This window comes from Ochotona princeps, chromosome 18, assembly GCF_030435755.1.
Source record: "Ochotona princeps isolate mOchPri1 chromosome 18, mOchPri1.hap1, whole genome shotgun sequence".
NCBI lineage: Eukaryota > Metazoa > Chordata > Mammalia > Lagomorpha > Ochotonidae > Ochotona > Ochotona princeps.
The window spans coordinates 34,638,708-34,656,793 of record NC_080849.1 but is presented as its reverse complement, the minus strand read 5'-3'; the positions used below and the strand labels follow the sequence as shown (position 1 = coordinate 34,656,793).

Sequence of the window (18,086 nt, the reverse complement as noted above, 5' to 3'; positions counted from 1 at the left end):
CCAGTTCGTGTCCTACCTGCTCCATATCTAATTCAGCTCCCTGATTATAACTGGGAAAGCAGCAGAGGAGAATCCAAGGCCTCGGGTACCTGCACCCATGGGCGAGCCAAAGAAACCTCCTCACTCCCAGCTTCAGACCAGCCCATCTCTGGCCATTACAATCATTTGGGGAGCGAGGCAGCAGATGGAAGATCTCTCTTGTTCTCTCTCTCTCTCTTACTCTGACTTTCAAGTAAAATAAATAAGTCCCCTTTTTAGTAAATAATATAAAGCATTGTCAAACACTAGGTTGCTTTGCCTACATTGTTTCACATGTCCAGCTACACCACTCAGCAACTTCCAGGTATGTGACTCAGAATAAAGGGTTCCTTCCACAGTGAAAAAATTTGCAATGAGTGGAGCATTTAAACTTCACTGCCAAAGGAATGGGCTGTGTTCTATGTGAGTCCATACTGGAGGTGGGTCTTCAGTGTAATGCGGTAGTCAAGAATGAGCCTGGGTATTCTACCCGATACTGAGAGAAGCCACTGGAACCAAACGTAACTCATCTGCCTATTATGGGTTAATTCTAATTAAGAAGGAAATCAGAAAAGTGAGTATCTTGCTTTGTTTTGCTATTTTGGTCTTTCTCCCACTTACCTGTTTTTGTTTCTAGAGTTCAACATTTTCACAAGTTTTTTTTTTTTTTAAGATTTATTTATTTTTATTGGAAAGGCAGATTTACAGAAAGAAGGAGAGACAGAAGGGAAGATCTTCCATCTACTGGTCCACTCCCCAAGTAGTCAGAACAACTGGAGCTGAGTCCTCCAAAGCCAGGAGCCAGGAGCTGCCTCTGGTTCCCCAACATGGGTACAGCGGCCCAAGGCTTTGGACCATCCTGCATTACCTTCCCAGGCCATACGCACAGGAAATGCTGGGAGCAGCAGGAACATGAACCTGTGCCCATATGGGAATGAAGGTGTTTGCAAGGGGAGAATTAGCTAATTGAGCCATTGCACTGGGTCCAGGTTATTCAATTTTTAAAAATTTGTGGTAAGGGCCCATCACCGTGGCCTAGCAGCTAAAGCCCTCACCTTGAATGCCCCAGGATGCCATATGGGCGCAGGTTCTAATCCTGGCAGCTCCACTTCCCATCCAGCTCCCTGCTTGTGGCCTGGGAAGGCAGTCGAGGACGACCCAAAGCTTTGGGACCCTGAACCCACGTGGGAGACCCGGAAGAGGTTCCTGGTTCCTGGCTTCAGATCGGCACAGCACCAGCCGTTGTGGTCACTTGGGGAGTGAATCATCAGATGGAAGATCTTCCTCTCTGTCTCTCCTCCTCTCTGTATATCTGACTTTGTAATAAAAATAAATAAATCTTTAAAAAAAATTTTGTGGTAAAAGATGCATAAAATGTGCCACTTCCACCATTCTTAAGTGTTTAGCTCAGTGGTGTTAAAGATGGATTTTCATGCCAAGCAGCCATGGCTGCCATACGTCTCCCCAGACCGTTTCCATTTTCTTGAATGGAAGCTCTATGCCCATTAGAGAACTCCCCATTCCTTCTTCTCAGTCCTTAATAACCCCTGTTCTTTCCATCTCCACAGACGTGGAATCGTAGTATCTATCCTTTCGTTCCCACTATACATTGACATGGGCCAGAGAATCTACACGGAGACATCACCAAGCCTCAATGTAATTAATAAAAGCAAACAACAGATCTCTGTTAACATGGACCATTTTGCAGATTTGGCGATCAATGCTTTTCCTATGCTGTCTTTCTTTAATTTACAAAGAGAAGTTTTAAATTTTGCATTTGCTGCAGACCAGAAATGGCATAAATAGTCAGTAATGCTTTACCTATCAAAAGAAGCAAAAAATAAAACACAAGGCTCCTGGGTTCCCATCACCATCTTGCAAGCTCTTTTGCAGAGCTTCTGCTTTGTTTGAGGACATCAACAATCAGAGACATCAGCTAACAGACACGAGGGCTTTGTTTTCTCAGCAGGAGCTGCTGAGTGAGGGGCACAATGGATAGCTATTTTTTTCTTTTTTAAAAATTAAGATATCTATTCTCTCCAAAGAAACCTCAGAGGGACAGATTGAGGATTTAATTTTAGAATTTCATGTCTGACTCTCATAACCAGATGGTCTTTACACAATGGAAGTTCCCAATCATCAGTCATAATTGTTTTTATCACTATTATTATTATTAATGTTATTATTAAGAATAATGTTGAAGCCATTTCAACACCCATGTTGAATAGCCCTATCAGGCATGCGCCCATTTTAACTAGTCAGGCGTACCCTCATTAAGACCCCTGGAAATGCTCTCATCTACTGATATACAGCACTTTCTTGATAGTGATTCATTAAAGTTTGGAGAGCAATATATTTGTTTCTTCTTTAATTACAACCTTCTGATCAGATGATTTATTAATTTTTTTTTTTTTGGTTAAGGGAAAAAAACGAACACATTGATGATTCTTGTTCTCAAATTTTATGTTTTTAACCATGGTATGATTCCACTGGATAAGCTTTATAGGGTTTTCAGAGGTGGAGCACAGGAAGGTTTTTTAAAAATTGAAATATGACATCCGTATCATTAGGGTTTTAAAGTTAGTAATGTGCTTAAGGCAGATTCTTTATGGTTAGCAAAGCTGAGAGGTTCTGACACCCAAAGGATGCACGAAGAGATAACTTACATAAATGTATATGGTGCCCTGGAGGGGCCGCGATTGTGTTATGGGGATTCTCGTGGACAGCCTTGATTCAGACAGTGGAACAGTGAAGCAAAGCTAAGTGCTTCTGAACTGGATGGGCTGCGCATGAGAGCCGTCACACTGCCAGTACAAGCACCTTCTGTGCCGGCTGTCTGACAAGCAAGGGCTGGAATACGCTAGTCGTACAAAACATCTAATGAATGTTCACCTGATTTTAAAATGTTTCCTTTAAAGAGTCACTGCATAGCTTTAAAATAGATAGCCAAACAGACTGCAAGGAGCAGGCGGAAAATGATCCTGTTTAAAGCACAGGAGTTTACAGAGGATGGCTTGCTGTGACTGATGGGCTGCGTGGACTAGTGGAGGTTTCATTCCACCTTAGAGTTCATTTCTTTCTATTCTCAGAATTACATTTTTTTTTTTTTAGATTTTGTTTTAAAAGTGCTTGCTGGTACTAATTTTGTAATTCCTGAAAGGCAAAAAGCAAATAATTATGAAGAAAGAGGTTCATGGCAGAATTCTAGTCAAGTCCCACTTCTTACACAACTAATTATCCAAAATGCTTAATTAAATGTTTTACATGTGTGAAGCAGTCTTGTCAAAATCTCGACTCCTCGGAGGAAACCGGAGTGTGTTCCCTGGTAAGCCAGTAGCAGCACAAACAGAAGACCTTTCACAGCCAGAATGAAGCAAGTCCCCTTTCACCCACCTTCTGAGAAAGTGGGATGTCATATAATTTCTAGATGAAATAAGTATGACATTTTGTTGTTATGTGTAAAAAATAGTAGTTCCTGAGGTCTCAGTTAAGTTACATACTTCCCTTCCATTACATCCCCTCCTGAGCTAGTAATGTGTACTGTTTTTTGGTGATGGTTATTGTTTTCGTTCGGATCTTTTATGTTATTGTTACTATTATTTCTTTGAAAGGTAGGATTATTTATTGGTTCATCCCCCAGATGGCCACAACAACCAGGGTTGGACGAGACCGAAGCTAAGCGCTTTAACTGTATCTCCCATAGGGTAGAAGTCCCAAGCACTTGGGCCATCCCTCACTGGTGTCTCAGCTGCCTTACCAGGGAACTGAGTTGGAAATGGAGCGGTTTGGGCTCTGTCAGGTGGTCATACGGGATGCTGGCATGGCGGGCAACAGCCCTCTCTGCTTTTGCACAGCGCTTGCCTCTGCGCTAGTAACGTAAACAGGAGCACATTGTGAGGCATGTTATTCACTCCACAACACTGCAAACTACCCCAATATTCATCACGACCATTCATTGGGACCTTAACCATGTGCTGGGAACAAGTCTAAACATTTTCTACAAATTATTCGATTTACCAAAAAAACTCTTAAGTTGCAAGTTTCCATTCATATTTTATAGCTGAAGAAATTAAGAACCAGATTATGCTGCAAGTTAAAACGGCAAAGCTGTGGCACAGCAGGCTAAGTCACCACCAGTGACACCGGCATTCCATTTGGACACTGGTTTGAGTCCGGCTGCTCCGTTTCTGATCCAGCTCCCTGACAGTGTGTCTGGTTAAGCAGAAGGAGATGTCTTGGACCCCTACATCCACATGAAAGACCCAGAAGAAGCTCTTGGTTACTGGTTTTGATATAACCAAGCCCTCCCCCCTGGTTGTTGTGGCCTGAAAGGATAGACCAGAGAGTGAAAGCTATCTTTCTCTGTCACTCCCTCTCTCTCTCGCTCTGTAACTCTGCTTTGCAAATAAAGTAAGTATTTTCAAAAGAGAATGAAAGAAGGAAAGAAAGATGGAAAGAGAGAGAGAAAGAAGGAGGGAAGGAGGGAGGGAGGAAGAAAGGAAAAAAGGAAGAAGACAAAAATCAAGCAGAGTGACAACTTTAACTCAAAGAGTGACAGAGTGGTGTGAATGTTAAGTGTGTGTGTGTGTGTGTGTGTGTGTGTGTGTGTGTGTGAAGGCAGAAAGAGAGAAATATCTCACATCCACTGGTTCAATCCCCAAATGATTGTAACAGCCAGGCAGATGGCTGGAGCGTCTCCCACAGGGCTGGCAGGGGCCTCAAGAACTTGGGCCGTCTTCTTCTGCTTTTCCAAGTGCATTGGCAGGAAGCGGGATGAGAAGTAGCAGCAGTAGCATTCCAAAACGAGATGCTTGTGTCTCTAGAGATGGCTTAACCCGCTGGGCCTCAACACTCAAACAGAAATCCCACTTGCGATTATTAAAAATGCAGAAAATTACTTAGTCAAAAATCAAAATACTTCCACAAAGAAGTTCGTTTTTATTTTTTTCATCTGAAAGGTGGCAGAGGGAGAGAGAGGGAGGAGAATCTTCCAACTGCTGTTTCATTCTCCCAAATCCCTACAACAACTGAGTATACACCAGGCTAGAGCCCATGGTCAGAAACTTAATCTAAGATTCTGATGTGGGTGGCAGGGACCAAAGCACTTAAAGCTTTAGCCCTACCAGGCAGGGTGCACAGTAGAAGAAAGCTGAAACTCAGAAGCAAAAGCTACGCGAGAACTCGGACATTCTGATATGGGATGCGGGTGTCCCCACAGGACAAATGCCCACTCCTGGCAGAGATTTGTAAACGCCAGTAACAGAGTGATGCTACACAACTTTCCTCTGCTTCCTTGTGGATGAACTTCACTCCACTGAATATCGTCAGGCTGTATGTATTCATAGATTTCCCGTGGCACATCATAATATGAGATTATATTCAGTGTCCTCTTTGAGCAATGAATTAGAAAGAAGAAAAACCTTGGTAAAAGACAAAATGGATTCAAGGGTCTCAACACACGACCTTGATCCAGCCTTCTATTTCCGAAATATGGGTGAGATGAGAATGCTTTCCATCATCAGAGCTGCAACTGTTAGACCACTGGCCTCAAGTGTGATACCGCAGGCTCTCCACATGGACAATGACGGAGAAAAGAAGTGAGCGTTCCACAGCCTAATTATAAACAGGTGGTGGCTGGGGCCAAACTCCAGGAATTACAAACCCATTCTGTTTGAGCTCATTAATGCTGCTATTCAACTCCAGGAAAATGTGCACATTCCATAGCATTATAGAGAGTTTCAGGATGGCTGATAAAAAACAGGTGATTTTTTTTTAAAAGCCTCAGAAGTAAATAAAACGTCATTGGCCTTCCTGTGTTACAAAGCCTCTTGTGGTAGTCACAGGTGGATCCTCCTGGAGCAGTGACAGAAACATTGTCCTTTAGGGGTCACGCAGGGGGAAGGTATGGCAGCCTCGCCATGGCTGGTGATACTCATGTACGTTCAGGTTGAACCCAAGCACTGAGGTCTCTCTCCTTTTCCTAATGGAACAGGCAATGGAGTTTTAAAATGTGATCTGGGCTGCTTCAGTGGAGGGTGCTTCAATTTCACATTTCATCTCAGCAACTAATGTCCATATCTTGTCAAATTACCACCCAGAATGTACTGCAGGGCTACCCTGAACAAAGCCATGGTGTCGTGTGAGAACTTGCCATGTGAGGGATCGGTGACCACAGTGAGACCAAATGAGCTGTCCCGCATTAACAGCAGAAGCCGGGGCCCTGAAGGAACATCTTGTTTTCTCTTCCACAACAGTCAGAGGGCTACACTTCTCCAGCAAGCCCCTGAGTGCAATTCACAATACCCCATCATTGTCTCTATGCCTTTAAAACTGTGGGGTTTAATTTAAGAGTGAGACCCTGGAAGATGAAAACAGACGTCCTTGTTTCCCTTCTGATGGCTTTCTGGCTGACAATTTTATGGTCATTGTCTTTGGTGTTGCTAATTGTTGTTAGACTGCTGATCTCACTTCAGTTAATTATTTTAAAAGAAGGCTAGAATAATTTCATTTTGATGCCACAGTAAGAGAGAGAGAGAGCAAGAACTCCTACCTGCTGCTTCATTTCCCAGATGGCAGCATCAGCCAGCACTTGGGTCAGGCTGAAGCCAGGAACCAGGAGCTTCCTCTAGATCTTCTGCGTGGGTGTCAAGGTCCCAAGCACTTGGGCCACCCTCTGACACTTTCCCCAGATCATTTTCAGCAGGGAACTGGGTTGGAAGCGGAGCAGCCAAGATACAAACCTGAGCCAATATCAAATACCAGCTTCGCAGACGTAAGTTTTATGTGCCATTACACAATGCTGGCCCCTAGGATTTTTAATGTCCTCTTTTTCCAGACTTATTTCTGATTGGAAAAAAACCAAAATGAACGAACAAACAAACAAAAGCAAACATTATAGATATTACAAAATGCAGAAGTTCGCTTTTACAGTATAAATTAGATTAGAAAGTTCTTTCAAGTCATCTCAGTGCTTCAAAGGCTAACTAAAGTTTAAGTTCATCTTTTACGCTCAGTAAGATATGGACCTAAGGTTTTTACGTGCTCTTCCATGAAGTAAGTTGTCATCGCTTCTGGTTTGAAGGTTTTCTCTTTGCTTTGTGCTGCACAGAACAAAATCAGTTTTGAACAATTTCGTAGATTTTAGCATTTTATAGTTTTCATCAACCACAATCTAAATCATAAACTTCAACTCTAATTCACTAGGCTATAGTTTCAGCTTTGTGACCTCTTCAAATTCCAGAAAACTAAGATCCCCCACCATAATCAAATGAGAACTGCATGACCACAAATTCAGTGACCAACCCAAGACCCTGGACCACTGTAAAATGCCAATGACCGGGGCCCAACGCGGTAGCCTAGCAGCTAAAGTCCTCGCCTTGCATGCACAGGGATCCCATATGGCGCTGGTTCATGTCCTGACTGCCCTGCTTCCCATCCAACTCCCTGCTTGTGGCCTGGGAAAGCAATAGAGTACGACTCAAAGCCTTAGGACCCTGCACCTGCGTGGGAGACCCAGAAGAAGCTCCTGGCTCCTGGCTTTGGATCAGCTTGGCTCTGACCATTGCGGCGTGGAGAAATCAGACTTTCCAACAAAAATAAATAAATACGTTTTTTAAAAAGTTCAACAATGGCCTAATTTTCTTTATTTAAAACATCATCTTTTTGCTATCATCTAAGAACATTAAAATGATGTGGAAAATTGATGTTTCATAACTTTAACTTATTCAAATAAAATCTTATTTCTTCAGAGCAGTCATCCTGCAGAGCAAGGCACTGCCATAGCAGCGACTCCTTACTGAGACCTGCCTTTATTCCTGTTAGGAACCAAGTAGTTAACAGGCCTTGCCGTTCTCAGCTGTGCTTTCTGTTTTGATTCTAAATAGCATCAGCTGTCGTCATCAGCCAACTACTCCCCAGACGTAAGGGCTGCTGCTATCATTTCCAAAAGCTCAACCATCCACAAATATCTGTTGTCATAAAATACATTTAAAAGATTGTGTTACAGGCTCCGAGGGCAGTCACAGAAGGGAAATTTCACCACATGAGCACCACTCAGAATGCCCAGCCCAACTTCCCAAGGTGAATGCTGTCCGAGAAAACACCCACTCTCCTTTCCTCTCCTCCTGCCTCTTGTCACCTGGTCATTGATGGCTAGCTGCTGACCTCGGGCAAGCTGCCTGTCTTCGCTCATCTGTAAAAATGATATGCAAATACCAAAGACCTGCGAAACACCTTCCCAGCTCCATCATTTTAGGGTGATGCCGTGGAGTTCTCCATGGTACGCAGGGTGTTTTGCTTCAAAGTCGCTTGGGGCCATAGATTTAGCACGTGAAGTCAGCACTCCGACCATCAGGGCAAGTTTCTTCCATGGTCTCTTTGCCTTGCCCTCTGAAGTTAACAGTGCTATTTGCAGGATTTCATGGACCTTAAACTTTTCACTGCCGATCAGAGAATGAATCTACCCTAGCTATGGCGGAGAGAGGAGTAGAAAGAATGCAATTTTTGTGGGTTTTCTGAAAGATTTATTTATTTTTATTACAAAGTCAGATATACAGAGAGGAGGAGAGACAGAGAGGAAGATCTGCCATCCGATGATTCACTCCCAAAGTGAGCCGCAACAGCCCGTGCTGCGCCGATCCGAAGCCGGGAACCAGGAACCTCTTCCGGGTCTCCCACGCAGGTGCAGGGTCCCAAATCTTTGGGCAGTCCTCAACCGCTTTCCCAGGCCACAAGCAGGGAGCTGGATGGGAAGTGGAGCTGCTGGGATTAGAACCGGCGCCCATATAGGATCCCGGGGCGTTCAAGGCGAGGACTTTAGCTGCTAGGCCACGCCGCCGGGCCCATGAATGCAATTTTTGTAAGCCTTTTCCTTTTTCTTCTTATAGGACATGGATATTCTCAAACCAGACAATCATGTCGTGAACTTGTAACCTTCAAGAACCTCCCAACACCCCTGATTCTCATTAAGACATTAACCTCTCATATCATTACAGCACTTATCTGATTGGCCCTGTTTTTTTTAAAGGTTGGCCCTTCCTTTTTCTGCTGCTATTACTGCAGTTGCTCACCTTAAAGGTAAATGATGGTTAGAAAAGATTTCCTGTGAAATCCTGCCAGTTGCAGGTATTTGCAGGATGTGCCTGGTCCTATTTAGGATCTTTTTTTTTTTTTTTTTTTTTTTTAAGTATCCTTGGCCTTACAACCTGGTCTTTTTCACACGAAATGTCAGAAGTCTTTGAATTAATGAACTGTAAAGTGCTCAAAACCACACCACTTCCGGAAGTGTCCTGCATGGATACAGCACTAATGGGAGGTGATCCCCGAGTTTACAAGCAAATATCCCATCCTACCTAAAAATGAATGAAGGCACCGACTGGCTCAGGCATAACCATCCTTTTGAACAAAGACCTGGAGAGGGAAGAAGCAGGCAGGTCAGAATCACAGCTGCAGTCTGGGGAAGGCGAGTTTACGTTGGTCTCTAGCTCTACGCGCACTTCCCCCCATTAAACACACCAGCTGGAAGCAAGCTTGGAGAGAGGCATGGAGGCTGGGTGTGCCGAGAGGGGGCTCAAGCACATCTGAATGGCAGGTCCTCGCTGCACCTAATGCAGGTTTTGTTTTCTTTTAGTTTTGTATTTTTTTTTAATGTGGTGTAACTCCTTCAATCTTTTTACAATTGTGCATGGTTGAACATTTGAAGTGAGTTTGTGTATCACCCCAGGTAGTGATTCAGACCTGATGGGGGCAAAGCGGACTGCGGGAGCTGGTTTCTATTCACATCATTTGGGACGCTGTGTCGCCAGAGGAGCCAAAAAGCGCCGCTCTGTTGCCAAATTATCACCTCCCCTTTGATCAGCCAGGGAGGCGATCCTCCTCAACAAGTTGTGCGACCTTAATGCAACAGCAATGTCAGGTCAACTTGAGAAAGTGAAGAGAGAGCCCTAAACACAAATAAAAAGAAACAACCAACAATCCTTATAATTATCATCATCTGCTGCTTTTCCCTCTTTTGGCAAAGAAACACTCCATCCATTTGCAGAAATCGCCCGGGGAAACGTTACATCAAAACTAATCACAACGATTAAAATCAGCTTTTCCGTGCAAGACGAGGGTAAAAAGCAAGTTGGAGGCTGCAATGAGACTGTTTTTCCACCAAAAAAAAAAAATCTTGAAAAAAATTGTATATGTACATTTCTCTACATATATGTAGAGCTTTATTTTTGAAGGAGATCAATTGTATGCCCTGTGATCAGTTAATTTGATTTAAGTTTTATTTTGGAGATTGATTTAGACTGGAGGTAAAGGCATGAGCTAATTGTATCCTGATCCTTGCCTTGAGGGGTTTCAAAGCCCCGAAGCAACTCTTCTCTGTATTTTGTTCTGTCTACCTTAGCCAAGCTATTGCATTTCTCTCTGGTGTGGCGAGCCGAGCAGATCGCTGGGAGAGAAATCGGAAAAGGGGGGAGAGGAAAAGGAAAAGGGGACTTGGAGAGGGACTCTGTGCTTCAATGTTTCAGGTAAGATCTGACGGTTCGGGTTTGTTATTATTTGCTAAGGAGGGTACGGCTGGGACTTTGGGCGCAACTCGCTTTTACGCATGTGCCAGACATGGGGCGAGAGCGCGGCACACTCGCACACACACAGCCCGCCACGGCGGCGGCTTGGGACCCGCTCGGACCTGCGGCGGGGCAGCGGCCGCCGCCTCCTCGGGGCTGCTCCCGCCGGCTCTCGGCTTTCTTCCTGCAGCGGGTGTGGGTGCGGGCGCGAGCGGACCGAAGGAGCGGGCGCGGCCAGCCGAGGGAACCGGGGCGACGGGAAGCCCAGTGCCCCCGGGGCCAGGCTGCCGGAGCTCGGGGCCAGGCTGCGGGAGCTCGGTGCGGAGCGGCCGGGGCTCCCGGAGCCTTCGCCGGTCGCCTGCCCGCCTGCCCGCCGCGCCACGCTCCGGGCGGCCGCTCCGCCGCTGCTCTCTGCCCCCCGCCCTCCGCGATCGCTCCCTCCGCCCCCGCACCTCGCGGGTCCCTTTCTTCCCCGGCGCCGAGCCCCGAGCAGGCACCGCGGCCCTGGGCGCCCGCAGCCCAGCGCATCGCCTGCAGGACGCGCGGAGGCGGCGATGCCCGGGGGCTCTGCTCGCGCCGAGGCCGGAGCTGCCCGCTGCTCGCAGGCGGCCTCAGTACACCCGGTGCAAGGCGCCATTGTGGCTGCCGAGCCAAGCGGGCCTGGGGGCGCTTTGTTTATTTATTTATTTATTCTTTTTTTTTTTTTTTCCCTGTCCCCTCTGCGTCTCCGGCCGGAGCGCGTCGCTCCTCTTTGTGAGCCGCGTGCCCGGTGCCCGGTGCTGTCCGCCTTGCGTCTCGGGCCGGGCGGATCCAGATTCGCCGCCTCCGCCCACCCCGTCGCCTTTAAAGCCCCTTCCCGCCCCCTCCCTGTTCCAGTGCTCCCCCCGCCACTCCACCTCCCTTGCTTAGTGTGCAAACGTTTCATTTATTTTGTAAAAACCTCATTCCTCTTCCTCCCCGCCGCCTCCCCTGATAAAGAGCCCGGCACATGCTCTGGATTAGACGTCTCCTTGGCAGGCTGGGACGGGTGGTGGGGTAGTGGCGGACGCCGCAGGTTACCGGCTGGAGCCGCCTGGCCTCCCCCCCTCCCCGGGGCCCGCAGCGCCCGAGTCCGGAGCCCGCAGCCCGCAGCCTTCCCTCCCCTGCCCGCGGCCCAGGTCCCCTTAAAGGGACCGCGGTTGGCGGGCGCCTGGCGTGGCCGCCGTCTGCAGCGGCGCCCGCGGCGCGGAGGTGGCGGGAGCGAGGCAGTTTGGCTCCGGTCTGACCTCTTTCCTCCCCCCCCCCCAGCCCCCCACTGCCGCCGTCCCTCTTTCTGGAAACGCCAAGTGCGTGTGCTTCCTCGCCTGCCCCCAAGAGGGACCTGGCTGGAAAAGAAAGAATCCGCGCCTCCTGGAAAACGAACCGGGGCGGGTGGGTGGCGGGCGCGTCAGGTTGAAATCCTGCTGAAAGTGAGTTTGAGCCTCCCCACCCCCGAAACGTCCGGGACGAGGTGGGGGGGCGGCAGGGCTCGATAGATCTGGGGTGCAGGAGGAGTCCTTCACCTGGGCGCGTGCCGCTCTGCGCCCCGCAACTTGCTAGGTCTCGCAGGGTGGCTGCGTGGTTGCCTTTGTGCTTTCCAACAGTTGCACCGTCGTGGAAATCGTTTCCCGGTGCCAGAATGCTTTGGCGGGCGGCCGTGCTGCGGGGTCGCCTGGGAGGTAGCCCGTTAAGTTAGCAAAGTTGCAAGGGGGGCCGTCGGCCCGCGGCCCCTGCTCTCGCGCCGGGAGGGGCCCGCCGCAGGCAGGAGGCGTGGGGTCCCAGTGCTGCAGCACCTTTGGGATCGCGGGACCGGCGGCTCCGAAGCGGAGCTGTGTGTGTGTGTGTGTGTGTGTGTGTGTGTGTGTGTGTATACCCTCGGTGGTACAGGCAGAGACGTAACAGTTGAACATACTCATTCTTTAAGAAGCGTTTGCCTTCTGTTTTCAATCAACTACGCTGGCAGCTAGAGATACAAGTTTATTTGCGAATACCCTCTGGCTACGGAGCATGCTTGGATTGTTTTAGCAAATTAAAAATGAGCAAAATGCTTTTACCTTCTCAGCAGTCGACTGCTTAAGAGACCTCCTGTTTTGCGTTGTGTGTGTGTTTTTCAGAGAAACGCTTTCTGTGTCTCCCTCAAATGTCTTTTTAATGTGGAAAAGGGAGAAAATAAAGGATTTTTAAAGGCTGAGGCTTCTGCCGTAGAATGATTCACTCAGTCTGCGTCTACATCAGGGAAATCACCTGCGTGTAAGGCAATCTGGAATCTAATAGCTCGCGCACTTGGTGCATTTAAAATAGCGCCGGGGTCGTTCCTCTCCTGGATAATGGACAACTTGTCGGTTGGTTCCTCTGGTTTCTATTGGTGCAGCAGTTGGCTTACCGTGGAGGGCCGAGGCTTGGAGGCTGCACGCCGACTCCCACAGCTTGACGCAGGCGTCCTGCTGCTGCCTGGTGGCAAAGAATTGTTAGCAAATTGTTCAGATAACCCTAGGTTCCACGTTTACCGATTCGGCTGCAACTTTAAAACTTGGCACTACAACTTCGTTGGGTTAGGCTTATGCTTAGAAGAATAAAATAACTTAATTCGGCGAAAATGTTGTGTATTTGCTGGGACGGGAGGAGTGGGCTTCAACATGAATTTCGTGAGAATCAGTGATAGTTGGGGGAAAAAAACCTCTCTTTTCACAGTGTGCAAAAATGACTGCAGAGACATTGCTGTGTTGGTTATGCCGGGAGCATAATCTAGAGCTCTCTAACACACGCTAGAGGTCTCCCTTCTAGCTGTGAAGGACTCCGTGTGTGTCATTCTTGGCCAGAGCTTACGTAGTAGGGGGTGCACTACAGAGACTCGGTTCCTGTTCCTTTAAGTAATGGTGATTTGCTGCCCGTTCAGCTGACTCTGGTGTGCCCCCCGTCTTAGCTGGGGGAGAGCACTCAGTAATTATTATACAAATTATACCACCTAAGTGCTGGGGAAGTAACTGCGGTAAGCTTCGTGCTAGATGATAAAAGCGTGTTATTCAATTTGCACTCAGTAATGCAATATGGACTTTATGGCATCGAATTATTTATCCAGAGCAATTTATTTTTATGTGTAAGAGTAATTAGAGACCTATCAGAACTTTGTGAAATTAAACTTTCATTTAGCTCCACATTTAGCAATAACAGTTACTTGCAGAAATGCGTTCTGCTTTCTACGATCAGACTGTTTGGTAATTCTGATAGAAAGAGTTGTCTGTTAAGTTTCTGTTGTTGCATTGCTTTTTGAGTCATTCAAGGAACTGAATTTTTAATTCAACTAACGAAACATCTTGCTCCATCTTTATGTAGAACCGTCACGGAAATGAAAATAAAATTTTTGGATGCAAACATGTATGCTTAATTTTCATAGCTTTCTTATGCAGAAGTGAAAAACAGCTCAATTTCCTAGGCACTGTAATAGCACCCTGACTTTTGATTCATATAAAGTTCCTAAGTGTAAATGATGCTTTGCTTGTTGGGGAGTTTGCGTTGAGATAAGTTACAGAAATCAGGACAGGGAAGATCCTGTAAGAGTAACATGTTTCTGTTCGTGGCGTTCATCCATTCATTCCCCAGCTGTATTTCGCTGAATGCAAAGTCCAGTTAGGTGCTGGAGACAAACAGAAAAGAAAGAGCTTTCAGTCTGTCATCACCCAGACAACAATCCAATCACTGAGCAACAAACAGATGGAGTGAAGGACAAGGACTGTGGGCACTCCAGTGACGTTAGCCAAAGAGAGGCACAGTGACCAAGAATGAGGCCAGGACGCCAGCACTACAAAGTGAGTGACCAGGGCAAGGGAATCCGAGAGGTAGAGTTCCAGGAAACAGCGTTTGTGGAGCTGGGAGAGGCTGCGCACAGCGAGAAGGCACCGTTACAGGAGCAACTAGGCTGCAAGGCCAGGTACCAGGCTCTGTCAGGTGCAGGGATGGGTGGAGAGGCTTGGGGGAGGGCCAGTTGTGAGAAAACACAGGGTAGGCTGCCCTCTGGGACCCCAGTGGGAGGAGGAGCCTGGGAAGGTGATTGCAGCCGCCCAGGCAAGATGAAGCGCAGTGCACAGCCGGGGAGATGGTTGCCTGGCAGGGGAGGTTAACGGAACCCAGTGAAGGATTGGCTGCAGGTGAGCCAGAGGAGAGACAGACCAGGTGGACTCCTAGCTTGCGAATGTGTGACAGACCCTGGGACGGCTGAACCCTGGGCGGATTTTGTAGGTGGCGCTTCACTTCTGACAATCAGAAAGGACAGCCGTGATGACCCACATGGCTGGTGTAACAGGACTCGCAGAGGAAGCCAGAACAGCTGGCCATCCCTGCTCTGTTGCTGCAGCTTAGGAAGGGCCTGTGTGCAGCAGGTGCCCAGCTGCTTGCCCCTCATCCTGTTAGCCAGGATGTCTTTTCTTCTGTGTGCACTGCATCATGAGGTTATATCTACCCAACCCCTGCCAAGTGGGAATTCATCATTGAAAGAGATCCACATTGAATCCCTGGAACCAAACCACGCCTGTGCCTTACGTACAGTCATGGTGTGTATTACAATATTATGGATATGGACAAGTTAACTGTTTAGCCTTATTTTTTAAAAGTCCATTTAAGTGAAAATAATGGACAAAGAAAAACTTTAGGAGCCTAACTAGTCTCAATTTAATTATATTTTGGTGCCCTTTCCCTCAACTGTGTGACTAATTTGCTGATCTCAGCTACCTTTGTCTCGGTGTAACATTGTCATACTTATCTTAAGCACCTTTTAAAAAAATTATTGCTAATATCTATTCTTTCTACTTTTTTTTATATTCTCTCAAAGTTGTCCCTTTATGTCAGACCTGGAGGAAATCGTTTTGCAAAATGTGTATTTCATCACTAAAATCACTTAGGCTGAGGGGCAGTTGATCTAAAATAATTTAAAATTAGCAGTCAGGCTTTTTTTTTTTTTCCTTTACCAGGAAGAGAATTTCTGCACCAGAAATTGACCACAAATGCTTGGAATTAGTGTATGTCTCTCTCTCTCTCTCTCTCTCTCTCTCTCGCTCGCTCTCTCTTTTTTTTAAAGATTGGTGGTGGGGGGGGGGCGGTGCAGTAGCCTAGCAGCTATAGTCCTCGCCATGCACACAGGGATCCCATATAGTTACCAGTTCTAATTCCAGTGGTCCCACTTCCCATCCAGCCCCCTGCTTGTGGCCTGGGAAAGCAGTCGAGGACGGCCCAAAGCCTTGGGACCCTGTACCCTGCATCCTCTATTATCTCCCCAGACCACAGGAAAATAATATTTGCATCAATAAGTTGTATCAAGCTAGATCCCTTTTCTCCTCCCTCCAAACCAGGGCAGTTTCTCTGGAGTAATCTCTCCAGTTCTATTCCCCAATGTTGCCTTGCTTGCTCACTCGACTAAGCAGTCCCCCACGACACTCTGGGTGTGTCTGAGATCCCAGGTGCCCATGAGAACCAGGGCTATGAATCAGATAAGACCAGTCTTATACACCGCCCATCTGGCTGGTGTGTAAGACTGGTGTAAGACTGGCTGGTGTGTAAGTTCAAGTCCTCTGAACTGAGGACTTGAAAAGTTAGGGGACTTGCCTGATTTCAAAGAATGGGCTGCAGCAGGCTGGCTGCAAAACCCTCGTGCTAACCATGCAGCCATCCCACCCGTCCTCCCAGCTCTCTCTCTGTGGACAGCAGGGTACTCTCCTGCTGTGCCACCAGCTTCCAGGATACCCTTTACCCTTCCCCTTCCTGCCTCTCCCTCCCTTCTGTCCACCCCAGCTAACTCCCGCACCACTACCAGTACCCTGCTCGAGATGTACCGTTAGAACATCAGACTTGTTCTCTGGCTCTGACTGCGCAGTTCCGCTTGCTGACAGCTACTCGGTCATGCTGACCACAATGCACATTTGTGCCCTTCTCATTGAAGGTTACTCAGCCCTCGCTACCCATGCCAGCTGTTCCTAAGGAGAGGAGATCTGAACCGAGGAGAGTGTTAACCTCATAGCTTGAAGAGGCTCACTAGAGGCAGGGATGCTCTTCCTGCTACACCTGCACAGCGCATGTACCACTGTCATCACCTACTGCTTTTGTATCATTCCGACTGCTGGGATTTGTAGCTAATGTGTAACAAAAAAGTGTGTGTGTTTGTGTTTTTTTTCCTAAAGTCCAAGACTTTCTATGTGGAAAAGAAAAAGGCTACAGTTGTCCCTGGTACTAATGCTTCTCTCTCCTAACCACCCACCTCCCACTGCTCCACATTCAAATCCCACTCCGTCTTTTTATAACTATATTATCTTGGCCAAATTATTTAATCTCTCTAAGCGTGAGTTTTCTGAACTGTAAATGAGGTAGTAATAGGTAATCTGAACTGTAAGTGAGCTAATAATGTGAAATAATTATAAATGAGTTAATAGTCCCAGGACTGCTTGGAGAATTAAACGGGATGGATATTCCCAGCCTCCAGAAAATATCCATTTAATATTATGAAGATCAGGAACTGTGTTTATTCATTTTGCTTCCTCAGTTTCTTAATCCAGTGCCCAGCACACAGAGTAAGCATTCAATAAATAATTGTTGGGTGCGTGTACATTAATTCCAGAGAATACAAGAGTAAAACCAGATGGTGATTTCACGTTCCTCTGAGGACCTTTTGCTGTGGACAAGTAGAGCCAAGTAGGGCCAAGTCCTGCCAGGTGCTCTTGTTTGGTCACCATAGACTTTTTTGTCAAAAAAGATCAGTTGTTCAAGGAGAGGCCAAATATGACATAGGGAAATACTGATGCTAAATAAGATATTGGCTCAAAGATGATCCTGCATTTAACTTTTGATTACTCACATTACAGACCTAAGAGTAGTTGTGGAATTTCCAAGACCTGGGGACACTCAAAATTAATGCCAGGAAAATAACAGAAATACCCTATCCACACTGTTGTGAACATAGCGTAGGAACTCCGGAGTCGTTACTACACAGCCAACACTGGAATGGTTGTGATCCCCATTCCGCCCAGCAGATGGCAGTGACACATTCACAAGTAAACTCTCAAGCATCCTCTGAGTTTCTCAGACTTGTCCCATTCTCAGTGGGTGCAAAAGGGAGGCCAAGTCAGCCTTAAAAATTTGCCTTGAATCCCGCATAGGAACAACGGAGGTTTAACAGGACTGACACCTCGGAGTCACTAGTCACTTCTGGGCTGTGGTCCAGGGAGGAAGCAAGGAGAAGCCACCATCATCTGTTAGAGTACCGCCTGTTTCCCAGAGATGTGAGTAGGAAGTGAAAGGTCTGTTTTCCTGGGCATTGAACCAGATCGGCAGAAGAGAGTGCTGTCAGGCTCCCGCATCTATCCTGCTGCCCTGTGCTCTGAGTGGAGGGCACGCAGCACCTGTTCGTAACCAGGCGTTCTGGTAGAGAGCAGAACCGGTTTCAGGCAGGTGTGTGCCGGTGGAGACGGGAACGGTAAAACCACGCCGTGTGATAGTGAAGGTGTGTTTGTA

General features: G+C 47.2%; 1 protein-coding gene across 2 annotated transcripts in view; it reads left to right on the top strand.

Annotated features, from left to right (window-relative positions):
• The first annotated feature begins 10,404 nt into the window (after nt 1-10,404).
• The window catches only part of KCTD1 (potassium channel tetramerization domain containing 1), a 210,072-nt gene continuing 202,390 nt past the window's right edge, over nt 10,405-18,086 (top strand). Inside the window, exon 1 of one of the 2 annotated variants that reach the window (XM_058676919.1) lies at nt 10,405-10,535. In XM_058676919.1, coding sequence (XP_058532902.1) covers nt 10,527-10,535 — 9 coding nt within the window. In that variant the 5' untranslated portion in view covers nt 10,405-10,526. The remainder of the gene's footprint in view (nt 10,536-18,086) is intronic. The other variant, XM_058676920.1, reaches the window with a different exon arrangement.